Here is a 20316-nt window from a genome sequence, read left to right as displayed (position 1 = left end):
ATGGATGCCCAAATAGATGGTGTTGCCATGGGACGCACTCTGGGCTCAGCCCTCGCAAACATCTTTGTTGGGTTCCGCTTGGATTTGTCAGGGGGAGATCGTGTCTGACTTACTTGACTGAAATTTTTGAGGCGGTGATGAGATTTGTAGATGAGGGTAAAGCAGTTGATATAGTCTACATGGACTTCAGTCAGGCTTTTGATAATCTCTTACATGGGAGATTGGTTAAGAAGGTAAGAGCCCACGGGATCCAGGGCAATTTGGCAAATTGGATCCAAAAATTGGCCTCGCGGTAGGAGGCAGAGGTTTATGGTCGAGGGTTGATTCTGCGCGTGGAAGCCTGTAACCAGTGGTGTACCACAGGGATTAGTGCTGGGACCCTTACTGTTTATCGTGTATATTAATGATTTAGACGTGAATATAGGAGGTATGATCAGTAAGTTCACAGATGACACGAAAACTGGTGGTGTCGTAAATTGTGAGGAGGAAAGCCTTAGATTACAGGACGATATAGATGGTCTGGTAAAATGGGCGGAACAGTGGCAAATGGAACTTAATCCTGGGAAGTGTGTGGTGATACATTTTAGGAGGACTAACAAGGCAAGGGAATATACAATGGATGGCAGGACCCTCTTAAGTACAGAAGGTCAAACGGACCTTGGTGTACTTGTCCATACATCACTGAAGACAGCAGCACAGGTAGATAAAGTGGTTAGGACGGCATATGGGATATTTGGCTTTATTAGCCTAGGCACAGAATAAAAGAGCAAGGAGGTTATGATGGAGCTGTACAAAACACTGGTTAGGCCACAGATGGAGTACTGTGTACAGTTCTGGGCACCACACTATAGGAAGGATGTGATTGAACTGCAGAGGGTGCACAGGAGATTCACCAGGATGTTGCCTGGGAAGGAGTATTTCAGCTACGAAGAGAGACTGAAAAGGCGAGGGTTGTTTTCCTCAGAGCAGAGAAGGCTGAGGGGGAACATGACTGAGGCATACAAAATTATGAGGGGCATTGATAGGTTAGATAGGAAGGAACGTTTTTGCTGAGTGGAGGGGTCAATAACCAGGGAGCATAGATTTAAGGTAAGGGGAATGAGGTTTAGAGGGAATTTGTGGGAAAAAAAATTCACCCAGAGGGTGGTTGGAATCTGAAACGCACTGCCTGAAGAGGTGGTAGAGGCAGGACCCCTCACAATATTTAAGAAGTATTTAGATGAGCACTTGAAATGCCATAACATAGAAGGCTAGAGGCCAAGTGCTGGAAAGTGGGATTAGAATAGTTAGGTGCTTGATGGCCGGCAGAGACACGATGGGCCGAAGGGCTTCTTTTCCGTGCTGTAGGATTCTATGATTCTATGACATTATGACTCTTGCATATTTCCGATTTGCAGATGATATGTTTGCTGTATTTGAATCCGCAGCTGCTTGCAATAATTTCCTTTCACGTCTTAATGGGCTCCATCCTGCGGTCAAATTGACCTTTGAAATGAAGCAGTCAAATAAACTCCCTTTCCTTGATGTACTAGACATCCTGCGTGACAACGGCTACCCCGAACAGATCATTTCTTGCTGTATTTTGCACAAACTAATCAATGGCCCTAAGGACGTCATTTTCAGCCCTGAACAGTACCCAGTCTATCTCAAATTATCCTGCAAGGGTAATGTATCCCAAAAATTTGAGCAACAGGTGAAGCTAGATGCAGTAACAACACGTGTGGTGTTCACCACGAACAGGATGCTGTCGTCAAGCCAAAAAGATGTCCTGCCTATCACACAAATGAGTAATGTGGTATATGAATTTAAATGTCAGTGTGATGCTAGCTACATAGGCCGTACATCCCAAAGACTGGCAGATCGTATCAAACATGTCCCGTCTGCTGTTCGCAAAGGGCAAGGTACCCGCCGTACCCAACCAGCCCATTCTTGCAAAACTCAAAACACAACGTCCAAGATTAGATGTGCTTAGATGGGGCGGCACAGTGGCGCACTGGTTAGCACCACAGCCTCACAGCTCCAGCGACCCGGGTTCAATTCTGGGTACTGCCTGTGTGGAGTTTGCAAGTTCTCCCTGTGTCTGCGTGGGTTTTCTCCTGGTGTTCCGGTTTCCTCCCCACAAGCCAAAAGACTTGCAGGTTGGTAGGTAAATTGGCCATTACAAATTGTCTCTAGTATAGGTAGGTGGTAGGGAAATATAGGGACAGGTGGGGATGTGGTAGGAATATGGGATTAGTGTAGGATTAGTAGAAATGGGTGGTTGATGGTTGGCACAGACTCGGTGGGCCGAAGGGCCTGTTTCAGTGATGTATCTCTAAACTACACAATTGGACAACATTTGCTAAATAATCCTCAGTTTAAGATTGTCAGTCGGACTGAGTGTGTGTTGCATTTGCACGTATTGGAAGCTACATCTATTAATACACAAGGCACTGTTCTTTGCGCCTGTTTCAGCTAAACAAAATAAGTGCCAGCCATTCACTGGTTCGTTCCTCAGGGCAATGCCTTGACCAATCAGAGTCAAACTGGTTGGTTTAAATTTCAAACTAAGCTAGACTGTCAGTCACCAGAAACTGGTGCATTCTCAATAGCAATGCCTCTCCCAATCAGAGTTCACTTGCCAATCAATCAGCACTCTCTTGTCATATAGTATAAAGTTGTTGTTTTCGCCTACGTTGGCATTCTTGTGGATTGTCCTGATGAGTGTGGATACAAAATTGGCTGGCCCATAGAAGTCAGAGGGTGGTAGTAGATGGAAAGTATTCAGCATGGAGCACGGTGACCAGTGGTGTTCCACAAGGATCTGTTCTGGGACCTCTGCTCTTTGTGATTTTTATAAATGACTTGGATGAGGAAGTGGAAAGCTGGGTTAGCAAGTTTGCCGATGACACGAAGGTTGCTGGAGTTGTGGATAGTGTGGAGGGCTGTTGTAGGTTGCAACGGGACATTGACAGGATGCAGAGCTGGGCTGAGAAGTGGCAGATGGAGTTCAACCTGGAAAAGTGTGAAGTGATTCATTTTGGAAGGTCGAATTTGAATGTGGAATACAGGCTTAAAGACAGGATTCTTGGTAGTGTGGAGGAACAGAGGGATCTTGGGGTCCATGCCCATAGATCGCTCAAAGTTGCCACCCAAGTTGATAGGGTTGTTAAGAAGGCGTATGGTGTGTTGGCTTTCATTAACAGGGGGATTGAGTTTAAGAGCCGCGAGGTTATGCTGCAGCTCGAAAAGGCCCTGGTTCGACAACGCTTGGAATATTGTGTTCAGTTCTGGTCACCTCATTATAGGAAGGATGTGGAAGCTTTAGAGAGGGTGCAGAGGAGATTTACCAGGATGCTGCCTGGACTGGAGGGCATGTCTTACGAAGAAAGATTGAGGGAGCTAGGGTTTTTCTCATTGGAGCGAAGAAGGATGAGAGGTGACTTGATAGAGGGGTACAAGATGATGAGAGACATAGATAGAGTGGATAGCCAGAGACTTTTTCCTAGGGTAGAAAGGGCTATCACCAGGGGGCATAATTTTAAGGTGATTGGAGGAAGGTTTCGGGGAGATGTCAGAGGTAGGTTCTTTCCACAGAGAGTGGAATGTGCTGCCAGCGGTGGTGGTAGAAGCAGCTACATTAGGGGCATTTAAGCGACTCTTGGATAGGTACATGGATGATAGTAGAATGAAGGGTAGGTAGTTAGTTTGATCTTAGAGTAGGTTACAGGTTCGGCACAACATCATGGACCGAAGGGCCTGTACTGTGCTGTACTGTTCTATGTTCTATGAGTGCAAGACGAAAAGCTTCAACAACATGCCTCTATTTTCATCAACACTCAAGTCTGTACTACCAAATGACTATTTATACACCATGTGGTTGAGACAATGTCCCAGACACTCTTAGATTGATCACAATCAGCAGTACGATTCCAGACAGCAAGTGTCTGGCTCACACTGAGACGGTGGACAAGGAGGGGATGGAGTTGGTAACAACGGAACAGAGTTGTTTGCAATTTCTGAAGCCAATGTCTTGAATCTTCCTGATGTTTAACTGGATGAGATCTGACTTCCCGCATAACTGGTTTCCAGACAAACTGGCAGTGGAAGGGTTGAGAGAGGTCATGGAGAGGTAGAGCTGGGTGTCAGTGGTGTACATCTGTAAACTGACCCTCTTTCTGTGGATGAGGTTACCAAGTGACAGCATGTAGATCAGTAAGAGAAGACCAAGAATAAATAATTGGGAGACTCCTGGGGTAGAATGCGGGGGCAGGAAGAGAAACCATTGCTGGAGTTAGTCTGGCTACAATCAAATGGACAAATATGGAACCAAGTAAAGACAGTCCAACTGAGTAGGACAATTGAGGAGAGACATTGGAGGAGAATGGTGGTGTTGACCATGTCAATGGATGCAGAGAGGTCAAGGAGAATGAGGAGGGATAATGCACTATACTCACTGTCATAGAGCATGTTATTTGTGACCATTATTAGGGCCACTTTGGGGCTATGACAGGGATGAAAATCTGTATGGTGTGGTCCAAACATGCAGGAGAGGGAAAATGCACATGGATTTCAGAAGTGACCGCATGTTGAAGGAGTTTGGAGAAGAAAGTAATGTTGAAGAACAAGTGCAAGAACAGAGGGATTGAGGGTGAGGATTTTTCAGTTGGGGTTTATGACAGTGGATCGGAAAAGAAGTTGGATAGGACGTGAGGAGAGGGAACCATTTACAATGTGAGCTAGCACAGAAGACTTGAGGAGAAGTTGGGTGGACAGTGGTTTAATGGGAAGGGGGTCGGTGCAGCATAGAACAGGCACTACAGCCTGTTTTCCAACCCATGTCCAGTTTTATAGACACAGTGTTTCTCAGCAGGGCAGCACAGTCCTAATGGCCGAGGAATCCTGGAGTTCAGCAAATCTAATGGGGGCAGAGTTTCAGCCATTGAAAAGAGCAGAGATAAAAACACAGAACAAGCTCTGTGCAGGTAGATTTAACGTGTAGCTTGTACTTGTACATTGAGATAAACTGTGCTCACTATCAGGGACAGGGATCTTAAACAGTGGAGGAGAGGAGGCTGGGCCTCCATTCTGCATTCCATTGGCACCCTATCTTCTGACTGGTTACTTGCCCCATGGATATGTATAATAAAGAGAATAATGTAGCATGAGAATAAAAATAATGATAGGAAACATTGAACTGAGTTTTGATGTTTTATCCAGTAGGAATATTGGTATAAAATATCAGAACAGAGATAAATGTGAATTTAAGGAGTGAAGTAAGAACTGTAAATAACTCAAAGCAGATCAGAGAAAGTGGGTGAGAGTCTAGGTTGAAGTGAGTGATGATGGGATTAGTGTTACTGTGTGAAGCTGCTTTCAAAGATGATGTGATGACTTTCTAGCGTAGTTCTAGACTAGGGTTTAAGCAGCTGTTTTCAAAGGTCACAATGAAATTACTGTTGTGAATAAAATATTTCACAGATAAACAAGAGTCCAGCAGAAGAGATGTGTTGGAAATAAATACACTGCAATTACACCTGAAGGAGAAACTTGTGCTCCTGACAAATACCTCAAAGTACTTCACACAATGTATTACTATTGAAATATATTTTCCGTTGTGATATAAGGCAGGTTCACTAATGTCCTTCAAGGAAGGAAATCTGCCATCCTTACCTGGGTCTGTCCTGCATGTGACTCCAGACCCATAGCAATATGGTTGATTCTTAACTGCTCTCTGAAATGGCCTAGTAAACTCAGTTGGTGCAAAAAAGTTGAATGAGAATAAAACCAGTTGGATCACTGCATCAACATCGACACCAGAAATGACAAGGTACAGCCTGCCCAGTCGAACTTGCAAAGACCTCCTCACGAACATCTGGGGTCTTGTGCCAAATTTGACAGAGCTGTCCCACAGACTAGGGAAACACCAGCCAGCCATAAAAACAAGAAATGCTGGAAATACTCAGCAGGTCTGTCAGCATCTGTGGAGAGAGAAGCAGAGTTAACGTTTCAGGTCAGTGACCCTTCATCAGAACTGGCAAAGATTAGAAATGTAATAAGTTTTAAGCAAATAAAGAGGGAGTGGGGCAAGAGAATAACTGACAAGAAGGTCATGGAGCAAAGGCAAATGATATGTTAATAGTGTGCTGAAAGACAAAGCGTTAGTGCGGAGAGGGTGTTAATTGACAGAAAAATGAAGAATCCTGGCCCAAAGCACAAACATGAAAAAAAGTGGGCAGGCACATGAAAAAAAAAGTGAATGATGAAACAAACATAAATAAAATAAATAAAAAAGAAAAAGATAAAATAACTAAAAATAAAAAGGGAGGCCCGTCATGCTTTGAAATTATTGAACTCAATATTCAGTCCGGTAGGCTGTCGCGTGGCTAATCAGTAAATGAGATGCTGTTCCTCTGGAACACTGCAGCAGGCCCAGGACAGATATGTGGGCATGAGAGCAGGGGGCTGTGTTGAAATGGCAAGCAACCGGAAGCTCGGGGTCATGCTTTCAGACTGAGCAGAGGTGACCAGCCAAATATAGCCATACTCACCAAATCATACCTTTCAGACTGTTCCATCACCATCCCTGGGTATGCCTTGTCCCTCTTACAGGACAGACCCACCTGAGGTGGTGACACAGTGGTATACAGTTGGGAAGGAGTGGCCCTGACTGTCATCAACATTGACTCCAGATACGATGAAGTCTCATGGCATCAGCTCAAACATGGCTGAGGAAACCACCTGCAGATTAACACCTACCTCGCACCACCCCCTCCCCCAACCAGGTGATGAACAAATGCTCCTCCGTGTCGAACACCACTTGGAAGATGCACTGAGTGTAGCAAGAGCACAGAATAAGTTCTAGCTGGGGGACTTCTGTGTCCATCACAAACAGTGGCTCTGTATCACCACTACTGACCGAGCTGGCCAAACCCTGAAGGATATAGCTGCCAGGACATAAACTGAGCATTCATCAGGTGGTGAGAGAACCAACAAGAGGGAAAACCTACTTGACATCATCCTAACAAACCTACCTCTTTCAGATGCATCTATCCATGACAGTATTGGCAGGAGTGACCACCGCACACTCCTTGAAGAGACAAAGTCACATCTTCATAATGGGTGGAAAGGGCTATCACCAGGGGGCATAATTTTAAGGTGAATGGAGAAAGGTTTCGGGGAGATGTCAGAGGTAGGTTCTTTACACAGAGAGTGGTGGGTGCGTGGAATGCGCTGCCAGCGGTGGTAGTAGAAGCAGATACATTAGGGACATTTAAGCGACTCTTGGATAGGTACATGGATGATAGTAGAATGAAGGATAGGTAGTTAGTTTGATCTTAGAGCAGGTTAAATGTTCGGCACAACATCGTGGGTCGAAGGGCCTGTACTGTGCTGTACTGTTCTATGTTCTATGTTCATAATGAGGACACTCTCCACCATGTTGTATAGCATTGCCAGCATGCTGAATGGAATTGATTCAGCTCAAAAATGGGCATCCAATCCATCAGGCAGCAGCAGAATTGTATTCAACACAATCTGAAGTGAGAGTGACTGCCCTTGGGATCAAGGCAGCATTTGAACGAGTATGACATCAAGGAGCTTTTAGCAAAACTGGAGCCAATGGGAATCGGGGGGAAATTCTCCACCAGTTGGGGTCATACCTAGCAAAAAGGAAGGTGGTTGTAGTGGCTGGAGGTCAGTCATCTCAGCTGCAGGACATCACTGCAGGAGTTCCTCAGGGTAGTGTCCTTGGCCCAACCATCTTCAGCTGCTTCATCAATCCTTCCTTCAATCATAAGGTCAGAAGTGGGGATCTACACTGCTGATTGCACAATGTTCAGCACCATTCAGGACTCCTCAGATACTGAAGCAGTCCAAGTCTAAATGCAACAAGACCTGGACAACATTCAGGCTTCAGCTGAAAAGTGGCAAGTAATATTCACACCACACAAGTGCCAGGCAATGACCATCTCCAACAAGAGAGAATCCAATCACCTCTTCTTGACATTCAATGGCATTTGGATCATTGAATCCCCCACTATCAACATCCTGGGGTGAACACTGACCAGACAATAAACTGCAGTAGCCATAGAAATAAAAAGTGGGAAAACAGCAGGTCAGAGGCTCAGAATTTTGTGGCCAGAAACTCATCTCCTGACTGCCCAAAGCTTGTCCACCATCTACAAGGCATAAGTCAGGAGTGTGATGGAATAGTCTCCACTTGCCTGGATGGGTGCAGCTCCAGGAATACTCAAGAAGCTCGACACCATTCAGCCCTGTTGATTGGCACCCCATTCATAAACATTCACTCCCTCCACCACTGACGCACAGTGGCAGCAGTGTGTACCATCTCCAAGATGCACTGCAGCATCTTACCAAGGCTTCTTCAACAGAACCAGCCAAACCTGAGACCTCTACCATCTAGAAGGACAAGGGCAGCAAATGCATGGGAACACCACCAGCTGCAAGTTCCCCTCCAAGCCACACACCGTCCTGACTTGCACTATATTGCCGTTCCTTCACTGTTTCTGGGTCAAAGTCCTGGAACTGCCTTCCTAAAAGCGCGTGGGTGTACCTATCCCACATGGACTGCAGCGGTTCAAGTAGGTAGCTCACCATCACCTTCTCAAGGGCTAGGGATGGACAATAAATTCTGGTCTAGACAGTGATGCCATATCCCATGTATGAATAAAAAAGACCTCATGGCCCAGCGAATCCATCACTCTAACATTATCATCAAACCAGGGAACCAATCCTTGTTCCATGAGTCGTGTAGGAGAGCAGCACCAGACATACATAAAATGAGGTGCCAACCTGGTGAAACTACAACACAGGATAATGTGTGATAGACAGTGGAAGCCGCATGCTATAGACAGAACTAATCAATCCACCGACCAACGGATCATACAAACATACGAATTAGGAGCAGGAGTAGGCCACTCGGTCCCTCGAGCCTGCTCCACCATTCAATATGATCATGGCTGATCTGATTGTAACCTCGAGTCCACAGATCTACAGTCCTGCCACATCCAGTTGTGAATGATAGTGGACAATTAAACAAATAACTGGAAGAGGAGTCTCCATGAACACTCCCATACTCAGTGATGGGGGAGCCCAGCACGTCAGGACAAAAGACAAGACTGAAGCATTTACAACCATTTTCAGCTGGAAGTGCCGAGTGGATGATCCATCTCAGCCTCCTTGTGAGGTCCCCAGCATCACAGATGCCAGTCTCCAGCCAATTTGACTCACTCCACATGATAACAAGAATTGGCTGAAGGCACTAGATACAGCAAAGCCCATGGGACCTGACAACATCCCAGCTCTATTACTGAGTACTGGTGCTGCAGAACTAGCCACACTCCAAGCCAATCTGTTCCAGTGCAGCCACACACTGGAAAATTCTCTAAATATGCCCTATTCACAAATGCAATTCGGCCAACTACCCAACAGTGTACTCTCAATCATCACCATAGTGATGGAAGGGGTCATCGATAGTGCTAGAAAGTGGCACTTACTCAGCGATAATTTGTTCACTGATACTTAGTTTGGGCTCCACCAGGGCCACTCATCTCCAGACCGCATTGTTGCATTGGTCCAAACCTGGACAAAAGTGTTGAATTCCAGAGGTGAGGTGAGAGTTATTGTCCTTGACATCAAGGCAGCATTTGACCAAGTGCAGTATTAATGAACCCGAGCAAAATCAACATCAATAAAAATCAGGATGGGAACTGTTCACTGGTTGGAGACATACCTAGCACAAAAATGTTGGTTGTGGTTGTTGGAGGCCAATCATCTCAGTCCCAAGACATCACTGCAGGAGTTCCTCAGTCCTAGGCCCAAGCATCTTCAGCTGCTTCATCATATGTTCACAAGTGGTAATGTTGTTTGATGATGGCACAGGGTTCAGTACCATTCGCGACTCCTCAGATATTGAAGCACTGTATTCCACATTCAGCTGCATTACCATCACTGACTCCCCACAATCAGCATCCTGGGGGTTCTCACCGACCAGAATCTGAACTTGACCAGGCAGAAATATACTGTTGCTACAAGAGCAGGTCAGAGGTTGAGAATTCTGTGGCAAGTAACTCACCTCCTGACTCCCCAAAGCTTGTCCAACGTCACAAGGCAGAAGTCGGTAGTGAGGTAGCAAACTCTCCACTTGCCTGGATGAATGAAGCTGCAATAACATTCAAGAAACTCAACACAATCCAAGACAAAGTATCTCTCTTGATCAGCACCCCATGCAGCAGCTTAAACATTCACTTCCTCCATCACTGGTGCACCGGCATACAATGTGTCCATCTACAAGATGCACTTCAGCAACTTACCAAGGATCCTGCCACAGCACCTTCCAAACCCTTGACCTCTACCACCTAGCAGGACAAGGGCAGCAGACGCATCGGAACACCACCACCTGCAAGTTCCACTCCAAGCCACACACCATTCTGATTTGGAAATATATCGCTGTTCCTTCACTGTAGCTGGATCAAAATCCTGTAACTCCCTCCTTAACAGCACTGTGGATGTATCTATAACATATGAACTGGAGCTGGTCAAGAATGCAGTTCACCACCAGGTTTTCAAGGGCAATTAATGATGGGTGATATATGTTGGCCTTGCCAGTGACACTCATATCCATGAATGAAGGAAAAAGTATGCCCAGGAGAGCAGGGGTGTTCAAATTCGACCTCCCCTCTCCTCAGCCCTCACAATCACACTCTCCAAGCCTAGGCAGCTCAATCAGATTTGGGTTTCGAATATTTGCCAGCTGGTTAAGAAACTCTCTCTTGAAGTTGCTGACAACCTCAGCCAAATAGACCTCATTTACTTCCCATCCCCTCCACATAAAGTAGTTGGGAGTGATTTACATCTCACTATCACTCAGATTTATACCATAAATGGAGCAGTAATGAGACTAAGGTCACACACAGTACTTATTACCTGGTTCCGTCAATGCCCACTGGCAATGATATAACAGCTGTGAAATAGTTATCCAGAGTTCCCACACTAAACATGGGGGAAGCCTCATTAGTATCTGCAAACTGGAGACCTTTAATGTACGTGGGGACGCAATGCAATCTTGGTCTTCCTTTGGATGGTGCACTCGCTGTGCAAGACCCACCCAGTGGAACAATCTGCAGAATGGGCGAACCACTGGTCATAAAGGGACCGCTGGAAACCCCATTGGAAATGATTCAAGGAATTAGTTCTCTTGATGACCTGCCCAATATTAATCCCACAATCAACGTCACCGAAACAGATGACTTTGCCATTATCAAAATGCTGTTTGTGCGACCTTGCTGTTCATAAATTGGTTCCCTCATTTCCTACATTACAACAGCGACTCTTCCTCAAAAGTACTGCATTGTCAGTGAAAGGGACTATTGAAAAGCAAGTTTTTAAAAATCTTTTGTAACAATCTCATTGTGACCAGGAGGTGGGTGAATTGTTCTTACTGCTGCTTGCTGCTCCTTTGTTTTCCCGCTCACCCCCTACTGTATATTCATGCCCCACTTCCTCAACGGAGTTGTTGGTGGATTTCCTGTCTCCCACCTCCCTCCTCAAGGACCACTGAGTACCTTCCCACAACATAAATCCGTGGACAACTGACCAGCAATATTGTACTGAAGTCCAACCTCGAGAGTGGATTGGACCTCTGACCAATTTCATGGAGTGAACATTGAGCTCACTGCCTGCCCGATCCATGGGGTCACTCCAAAACTCAACCTCCTGAAATCTAAACTGTCCTTTCACCCTCTCTTTTCTCTGTTTGAGGCTATCTCTACTTTGTTGTAGACTCTCTGACTGTGTTAAACCTATGGATGTTTATCTTCTCTATACTGTTTTGAATATTGAATACTTCAATAAGATCACCACAAGTCCTCCCTTATCCAGTGCAGACTCACAGTTTCTGCAGCCACTCTTCTTGACTAAGGTGTCTCATTCCACCTAACAGATTAGCTGCCTTTGAACACATGTTCTCCAATACCTGCCTGTCTTCCTGACAATAATTGGTTAAAAATGTTACCCAGTACTCCAGACAGGGACAGACCAGTCTCCTCTAGAAATTCAGTCTCACATCCTGAGATTCGTGCTCTATTCCTCTGGTTATCCAGATCCCTTTACTGCTTTGACACACAGTGCTGATGGCTTCAGTCACTTACCCAGAGGTATCCACAGAAAGCAAAACATGAGAATGGAGAACGTCCCGGGGATTAACAACTGTCAATGTGAATCTCGAGCCTTTATTCCCTTCACATCTGGATTTATAATCAGGAAAATTAATGTAAGAGCCTTACTGGGGTTAATGATGTCCATTATTTCTCTCCACGCTGCGTACTGGTAAGGGCCGTTGAACTTTCCATTAGACAGGGTGCCATCTGTTACTGAGAGTGTTTTACCCTCCTCTCTAATCCTATAAGTATTAAACAGCAGATGTTATAAATTAGCCTATGTTCAAATATTGAAGAAACAATTTAAATAGTCAAACTAACCCAACATTTCTATCTCTCAGCGTTTTCACGTTTGAGCAAATGCGGTAGAAAGTGAAATGTTAATCTTGTTTCTATAACTCAGCAAAAGATAGCTTGGAAATGCAAGGGCAGTGTTGCAACTGAATGAGGAAGAGGTCTTAGTCTTCCCTCTTTGGCCCTTTCCTAGTCTGGCCGGAACAGGGTTTATCTTTGAAAATACAGTGTTTTTAACTTAACACCTCAGTGAGTCCTTGCTCACTGCTCTCTAATTGTAATTGCAAAATGGACCAACTAGACAGGTTTCCTTCGGTTTAAACAAGAAAGATGTAAAGTTTATTAGCCTTAACACTCTAACTCAGTTTAATTTACTAAAAATGCATGATGCAACCACGCTAGCATGCATACGAGATATATACACACAAATAGTTATAGAGGGGTAGAAAGAATCAAAGGGGAGGTTTACGCAGGGTTAGCAATAAGTAGAATTCAGTTACTGTCTTTCGGTTTTGATGTTAAGTCATTGATTGGAGTTAAGGTCTTGCAGTTCTCGCTGGGGCCCAGTGCACACTTTCAAACTTGCTTCTCTGGCAGCAGACGACTGAAGGTGTTCTCTGTCTTGAGGTTTAAGCTGCTTCTGTGCATCCTGTGACTTTGCTTGAGAGAGAGAGAGAGAAAGCTTCCTTCTCTTTGGTCTTCAAATTACCCAAACCTTTCCGTGAGGCACAATTCAAACAGTTCCCTGTCTGGCCAGCAGTTAAGTCATATGACCAGCTCTTTGTTTGAAACAGCATTGTCTGCAAGGGCTGTTGATTCTCAAAGTTCTTCAGTCACACTCGGTGGGATGTGGAACTCTGGCTCTTACACAGACAAAGAAGGTTGCTTATTATGATTTCCCAGCCCAGTCTTGTTAATTGAATCAGTGAGCACTCCCATTGTCCCTCTAATCAAATGTGCAGCCATGTTTCAGCTGTCCAAAACTGTGGTCTTTTTTAAACAGCTTCTGTGCAAAGTCCAGCAAAAGGGTTCGAGTAGTGTTCCATCTGACGAAATTAATATGTTTCAATTCGGCAGGTGTGGTTTCCATCACTCCTCCACCTCTCGCCGAATGCATTGTGATATTAGGGGCGCATTTTGTTATAAATTAGAAGGAAGAGAAAATACAGCAAAGCACACATGCATTTCTCTCATTCGTTCAGAAATCTTAAAATTATTTCAGCCTGTCCTTCCTTTGTGCTACTTTAAACTGCCCTTTTCCTTGAGCTGTGTCTGAGATCGTTATGTGCTGTCCAAGGGGTTTAAAGTTTCTTCAATATCAGTCTGAAATAGGTTGGAACTAGGTTTCGCAATAAATATGTGATTTTTGGGAAGGTTTGACGTTTGCACATTTCCATGGTTGTCTCGGGTACATTTGTTCCTGTTGGGATCTGCAGGGGAATGGGTAGATTTAGTTAGTTCTGGTTTAGAGCTCCGATCATTGGAGGTGGCAGTGAGTGGATCCACTCTGACCTCACTTTCAGTGCTCTGGTGAGTCATGCAAGTGCTGTTCACTTCAGGGTATTGTTGGTTCCCTTTTCTTCTGATTGTGGGGGTGGAATCTTTGTTGATCTTCCCTTTGTCCTCTGGGGCATTCCTGTTTGCAGGTATTTGTCCAGATTCTACTGCACTCTGCTGTGGCACTTCATCTAGGTAAGGCATGACCCTCCTGGTTTCCCGGCCCTCTTCTGGACTTTCTTTGTCCCTCTGGATTTCTCTAAATGCTGTCAGCAACCTTGGTGGGGTACTTCTGGTGTCTGCATTTACATAGGAGGATGTGGGATCTAATGTATTCAACATTTCGGGGCTGGCTGACCGGACAGTAGGAATTTTCATTTGGGAATCCTTCCGGATTTCCTTTAACTTGTCCTGTTTGTCACTTTTTCCCCTTTCCTTTCTGACATTTTGCCAGCCCTGTGCCTGTCTATCCCCTTTTGTTCTTGGCAGGGGTCCCTTATAATTCACTAGCCCTCTGCTGGATTGTCCTCCAAACACTGGTACAGGAATTAGGGATGCAGATTTCACTACAGGTTTCCCCTCATCCTGGCCTATGTGGCAACTCCTACAGTACTCCACCACATTCTTGTGGAGCTTTGGCCATTCAAACTGCTGTCTTATGCGGGCTTTGTTTTGTCATATACTGACATGTACCGCCATTATAATCTCATGGGCCATTCTTAATATTTCTCTCCGGTACCTCTGCAGCACCACTATCTGGTGAACTACTGTCCACTCTTTGCCCTCAGTTCTGTGAGGAGAACTCCATTTCCTCATAAGTACCTTATTCTTTAAACAGTAGCAACCAGGGACTCCCTCTGCTTCACTTTCTGCCTGGGCAACTTGTGCTAACTCTCAGAATACTGGGTTAGCTCACTGAGCCTCAACTAAGGAACATGCATTTAATCCATTCCCTGGGTCCTCTAACTTTCTAAAGTTTCAGACAGACACACCACATGGTCATGGCAGTACCAATTCAGTCTCCTCTGGGGGAGCTGGTTTGATCATGGCCTGATTCATTACACATTCAGGGAAACTTCAGAGAACTGTCTCCTGCCACGGTCCTGTCTCTCTGACCTCCTGCGGTCTTTCTTTCACTACTGGGGAAGCTACCACCTTCACCCCCACCAGATCATTACCTAGGAGCAGGTCAACCCCATTCACAGGCAAACTTGGTACAAACTATGTCGCACTCCAGCTGCACTTGGTGCGAAGGTCCAGGTGTACCCTCCCCTCCAATACCGTTTACTATCATTCTGGTATTTACTGCACTCTCTGGGGGAAAGGTCATGCCTTTTCCCAGCAAATGAGATCTGGTGGCCCCTGTATCCCTATGGATTATTATGGGCTTACTTGTCCCACTCGAAGGATCAGGGGTTACTCTCCCTTCAGATATAAATTCTTGATAACCTTCAGGGATTCTATTAAATTTTCCTGCACCCACAGCAGTATATTTTCTGGGTCTTACTGCTGCTGCAGTTCAAGCCACAGCCTGCTTGGCTGCACTTTCCATCAGGGTCCCTTTTCCTGCACTGAGCGGGTGTGCCCTGATTAACTCTTACAGGCTTTCCCTGTAGGTTCCAGCAGTAAGCTCTTAAATGACCTGCCTTATTACAATGGAAGCACATCGGCCTTTGGGTCTCACTTCTACTTACAGCACTATCCTTTTTGGCTGGAGGAGGGCCCTCTGTGTGTCCAAATTTTCTTTCTCTCCCAGGACTGCTTCGGCTCCTGCCACCTTTGCACCCTTTGTCCTTTATGGCATTGTGGGGGTGACGAGCAAAGGTTTTGCCTTGAGGAACCGACTTGTAAATAAGAGCGAGCTTATCAGCGTGAACTGCAAGTTGCCTCACTCTATGTACTTTTTGTTCCTCCAAATAGGTCTTTATGGAGAGGGGGAGACAGTTTTTAAATTCCTTGAGGAGAATTATGAACTTCTCTTTGAGGTTTTCATCGCTGGGCTGTACTTTAACAGCCCTCAACCACTGGCCAAAAGCCAGCTGCTTACTTCTCTCAAGCTCCAAGTAAGTTTGATCAGCTTATTTCCAGAGAATTTGGAACTTCTGGCAGTAAGCTTCCGGTACTAGCTCATATGCCCTGAGGATATCATTTCTAGTCAGTTCATAATTTGATGAACTCTCATCTGGCAACAGGGTATAAAACTCATGGGCTTTTCCTGTGAGCTTGCTTTGTAGCAGTGGAGTCCAGTTCTCAGCTGGCCATTTTAAGGCTTTGCAGGTTTTTCAAAAGATACAAAAAATTCTTCCAGTCTCCCTCATTGAACTTTGGAATCAATTGAGAAAATCTTAAAAAGTCAGCACACAGCTCCGCAGTACTTGTGGTTTCACTCTGTCGCCCCTTAGCAAAATTAAGCCGCCTCAGCACTCTTTCCTCCTGTTCCTTCAGGAAGTTTCTTTCTCTCTCTCTGTCTTCCAATTCATGTTTCCTTTGTTCCAATAGTATCTTTGCTAACATTACCATGTCTGTCTCTAATTTTAACCCTGTCTCTGATGCTTTGGGTTTCAGGAAAAAATGGTTGGTCACTATTGTTAGGAGTTCCGATTTCCTAGCTTTGGCATGGAAAGTGATCCCACACTGCTCAGCCGTACTCCTTAACTCCTCCATAGATACTGCCTTTAACTTATCACAACTTACTTCACGCTGGCTTGGGGAGTTACTAGCTTCGATCATGGACATGTTAGTATTCTGGCACACAAACCACACGAAAATCTGGAATGAAATCGTTTTGATTGGAATCACTTTGATTTCCCACTTCCAATATTTAATTTGTCTGTGGGTCCAATCTGGACGCTAGCCCCCAAATTTCTGTTATGAACGGGTGAGTAAGGGGTCTCGGGCTCCCTTTCCTGGTCTGGCCGAAACAGGGTTTATCTTTTAAAACATGGTGTTTTTAGCTTAACCTTGTTCACTGCTCTCTAACTGTAATTGCAAAATGAACCAACAAGATAAGTTTTCTTAGGTTTAAACAAGACAAATGCAAGTTTATTAGCCTTAATACTGTAACTCAGTTATAATTACGAAAAATACATGACACAAACATGCTAGCATGCATACGCAATAAAGACACAAACACAAATAGATAGAGAGGAGGAGAAAGAATTAAAGGGGGAGGTTTACTTAGGGTTGGCAATAAATAGAATTCAGTTACTGCCTTTCGATATTGATGTAAAGTGCCTGGTTGGACTTGAGATCTTGCAGTTCTCGTTGGGGCATAGTGCATACTTTCAAGCTTGCTTCTCTGGTTCCAGATGTCTGAAGGTATTCTCTGGCTTGAGGATAAGGCTGCTTCTGTGCATCCCTGGGACTTTTCTTGAGAGCAGAGAGAGACCCAAAAGGAGAGACAGCTTCCTTCTCTTTGGTCTTCAAATTGCAGTCTGTCCAAACCATTCCGCGAGGCACAATTCAAACAATTCCCAGTCTAGCCAGCAGGTACGTCATGTGACCAGCTCTTTGTTTGAAACAGCATTGTCTACGAGGGTTGTTGATTCTCAGAGTTCTCCAGTCACACACGGTGGGGTGTGGAACTCTGGCTCTTACACAGACAAAGAAGGTTGATTATTATGATTGTTCAGACCAATCTTGTTAATTGAATCAGTGAGCACTCCCGTTGTCTCTCTAGTCAATTGTCTCTCAGAATGCAAATGTGCAGCTATGATTCAGCTGTCCAACTCTGTGATCTTTTAAAAAAAAAGTTCTGTTCAATGTCCAGCAAAAGGGTTCAAGTAGTGTTCCATTTGATGAAATTAACAAGTTTCCATTTGCAGGTGTGGTTTCCATCACACTAGAGAATTGTATTAATTTTTATGGCATCTTGTTATTGAATACAATATTGTAGAGCAGTTGTATAAAAACTAATACTGTTTAATCACTATAATAAAGCTTATTATTAAAAAAAGCTTTTGTGCGTGAGACATAATCGGAGTTACTGTTGCCCGACTAACAACCCTTCAATGTTGTGACAAAACAAGGACAGAAATCATTAACAAACATAACAACACTTTCCTGAGTTATTTTATCAAACTGTGCAGAGTTTCAGTAAAGAGCATGTCCTACCTTCTCTTCCGACAAGCTTCCTCCTGAAATAAATAAATCACAAACAGTGAGGATGATAGTAACAGACTTCAGGAGGATACAGACAGGCTGGTGAACTGAGCAGACACAGGGCAGTGAGATTTAACATGGAACTGTAAAATGGTGCATTTTAGAAGGAAGAATGAGGAGAGGCAATATAAACTAAATGGTCCAATTTTAAAGGGGGTGCAGGAACAGAGAGACCTGGGGGATTACATACACAAATCTTCAAGATAATTGACAAAAAAGATGGAGACTTTTCTTTTAACAATAACTTGTGATGATCTGGAATGCACTGACTGACATGGTGGAGGAAGCAGATTCCATAGTAATTTCCAGAGGGATTTGGATAGATATTGGAAAAGGAAACAATTGCAGGGTTATGGGGAAAGAGCAGGGGGATTGGGATTAATTGGATAGCTCTCTCAATGAGCCAGCACAGGCAGGATGGGCCGAATTGTCTCTTTCTGTGCTGCACGATCCATGATAGTATGAAGTTGAAAAGTCTGATCTTTGTGTCAGATACTGGAACTCAACATTAGTCCCTCTCACAGACACAGTGACTCTCACACCCACCGTACCACACACACCCACACACTCACAACATGGAACTGTAACTGGATTACAATGTGAGTTCCAGCAGAAAATTAAACTGATACAACACGGAAATAATCACAAACCAAGTATCAAGATCACAACTCATTCGGGGAAATTGACGGTATTCCCGGGTTTCCACAGATAGTGTGGGAGGCGGTTAGTTGAGTGACAACAGCAGAACCGCCCCGGAATAGACAAAATTCAGTTTAATTCTAATTTCTAATTTTTCATTTCATACTCCATTTATTTCACAATTATCATCGGTTATTTGTGACTGTGTGAAGTTTCACTGAACAGACCCACAATATATTCCCTCACCTTCAGAAATATCAGCTCGTCTCTTTGCTCCATCTGTTTCTGCAACTTTGAAAGCTTCTCCTCAATAGAATTTAAATTCTCCTGAATACCTCGAAGATTTTTCTCCATTGTTTCTAAAATCTTCTGCTCTTCATCCCTGACATCTCTGAGTAAACCCTGCTCTTTCTCAGTGAGAATCTGGTGCATTTTAGTGAACTGGGATGTGATGTGGGTTTGCAGACTGCTCGACTGTTCCTACAGAATGAAATGTGAAACAGAATTAATGTCCCGCGATAAAGGGAACAAAACTAACCGAGATCCCAGAAAATCAGCACAGGGAGATCTTACCATAACTTGAGAAATCAGCCGTTTCTGTTTCAGTTCCGTTTCTCGAACCGCCGATTTCTTCACTGTGAGAGAATTTAAGGAAGATTTCAGCTGATCCTGGGATTGGGAGAGAAAATCACAGAATCAAAATGTTAGACCATGAAAACGTGATAAAGTTCTCAGTTTATAAAATGTTTTTCCCTTTTACCTTGTAGATTTCAACAGCTTCTTTGATTGGCAGAAAGTTGTGAGATTTGTGTTCCCGCGAATCTCTACAAATCACACAGATCAATTTCTTGTCAGTTTCACAAAACAGCTTCAGTTCTTCCTGATGTTCCTCACAGTCAAATTTACTTTCCTTCTCTTCCGGATTCAGCTTTAATTTTCGAGCTTTCTCGGCCAGATTCGCTAAGGCTCGATTTGCCCTGAAGTTTCTTTCCGGAAATTCCCCTCGACATTCCGGGCAGGAGTTTATCTCCTTCTTTTCCCAACACTGGGTGATACAGGAGCGGCAGAAGTTGTGTCCACACTCCAGTGTAACCGGATCGGTGAAGAAATCAAGACAAATGGGACAAATTAAATCCTCGGCCAAACTCTCAGCCTTCAGTCTGGAAGCCATGTTCACACTCAGCACTTCCTGATTCAAACCGGTTTCAGTTTCGATGTTACTGCGTTGCCGAACACATTCAGTTCAGAGATTTCCTGATGAAGTTCACTGAAATACTCAGGGAATTATTGTCATACACTAGTCTATGTCCCGTTGACTTTTACATGGAAAGACAAAACCGAGAACAGCATGAAGGACAAACAGGACACGAAAGTGGAATTGAACCCAGGCTGGGAGGGTGAAGGTCAATGGAGTGTTGGCAGTGGAGGGAGGGACAGAGATAGGCAGGGATGGAGATTCCATTGCACTTTGACTCAGACCAGACTCACTGCTGATTACAAACCCCCTGGTGAAACACAGTGTAAATTAAATTGTGTGATAATTGTAGCCGCTCACCCTCAAACAGTA

At 44.5% G+C, this 20316-nt stretch overlaps 2 protein-coding genes across 2 annotated transcripts in view; one reads left to right on the top strand and one right to left on the bottom strand.

Moving 5' to 3' along the window:
• LOC137346083 (zinc-binding protein A33-like) overlaps window positions 1-20132 on the bottom strand; it is a 34063-nt gene extending 13931 nt beyond the window's left edge. Inside the window, exons 1-5 of the mRNA XM_068009379.1 lie at window positions 19510-20132; window positions 19323-19418; window positions 18996-19229; window positions 18063-18085; window positions 12285-12400 (exon numbers count right to left, since the gene is read on the bottom strand). Coding sequence (XP_067865480.1) covers window positions 12285-12400; window positions 18063-18085; window positions 18996-19229; window positions 19323-19418; window positions 19510-19920 — 880 coding nt within the window. The 5' untranslated portion in view covers window positions 19921-20132. The remainder of the gene's footprint in view (window positions 1-12284; window positions 12401-18062; window positions 18086-18995; window positions 19230-19322; window positions 19419-19509) is intronic.
• LOC137345658 (zinc-binding protein A33-like) overlaps window positions 1-20316 on the top strand; it is a 366777-nt gene that overhangs the window by 61291 nt on the left and 285170 nt on the right.

The sequence above is a fragment of the Heterodontus francisci genome, chromosome 29 (assembly GCF_036365525.1).
Source record: "Heterodontus francisci isolate sHetFra1 chromosome 29, sHetFra1.hap1, whole genome shotgun sequence".
Taxonomy (NCBI): Eukaryota; Metazoa; Chordata; class Chondrichthyes; order Heterodontiformes; family Heterodontidae; genus Heterodontus; species Heterodontus francisci.
This window is presented reverse-complemented; position numbering and strand designations above follow the sequence as displayed.